The following is an 873-nucleotide window of genomic DNA, read 5'->3' as shown; positions in this document are numbered from 1 at the left end:
AAATCGTCCATAACAGCTGTAACAGGTCAATAATTAGGAAAAAAGCTGCTTTCTTACCTGAAGGGTCCAGCAGGGTCTTTGAGTTTGCCACATTTGTCTGGCTTCACCACCTCGGCCTCCAGCTTGGGGTCACAGTCTGGGTCGGGCCTGGTGCCTTGGCTACACCTGAACAATGCAAACACAACACCAGGGTCACATTCTATTTCACTTATCCTCAGGAGGTCTGGCAGTCAATTCTTTGTAGGGCTGGGCAATGTAAAAAAAAAAAAAAAAAATCAGATATCACGATATTCTTGACCAAATACCGCAATATTGCGACAATAATGTAGGGCCGAGAATTGGTGTTTTTACAAAATATTTACTCAATGAGATTTGTGGCATATAATCATCAATAATGTGGATATAATGACTAAGTGGGTAAAGGCAAATAATAGAACAGTTAAAACAGTCTAATTTAACTGTAATCCAGCCTTTCAAACCAAGACAAGACAACACTTGTCATATTACCATATTCAAACTCAAAGACTGTATCTAGTATCACAATATCGATATATAATATTGCTATATTACCCAGCCCTAATTTTATAATAATACTTTCTCTAACAACAAACAAAAATATAACAAAATATAATGAATGTTCTTGCAAAAAATATTTGTTGGTGTTAAAAATGTCTTTTATAGTATAAATTCATTATATATTTGTACATATACATATATACATTACATTGCATAGCTTATATAATTTGTTTTACTGTCACTTTCCAAACTATAAGTAAGTGAATGTATGTTCAGGTTATAGAGCCCAGTCACATGTATATCTAAATCACATGCTTTATCTCCTGGGAAGTCTTAAGGGAATTCTCAGATTCCAGC

At 34.6% G+C, this 873-nt stretch overlaps 1 protein-coding gene across 1 annotated transcript in view; it reads right to left on the bottom strand.

Moving 5' to 3' along the window:
* The window catches only part of zanl (zonadhesin, like), a 67,636-nt gene that overhangs the window by 50,052 nt on the left and 16,711 nt on the right, over nucleotides 1-873 (bottom strand). The window contains exon 24 of the mRNA XM_032544407.1: nucleotides 58-165. Within this exon, the coding sequence (XP_032400298.1) occupies nucleotides 58-165 (108 nt within the window). The remainder of the gene's footprint in view (nucleotides 1-57; nucleotides 166-873) is intronic.

The sequence above is a fragment of the Etheostoma spectabile genome, chromosome 19 (genome assembly GCF_008692095.1).
Source record: "Etheostoma spectabile isolate EspeVRDwgs_2016 chromosome 19, UIUC_Espe_1.0, whole genome shotgun sequence".
Classification (NCBI taxonomy): Eukaryota; Metazoa; Chordata; class Actinopteri; order Perciformes; family Percidae; genus Etheostoma; species Etheostoma spectabile.
This window is presented reverse-complemented; position numbering and strand designations above follow the sequence as displayed.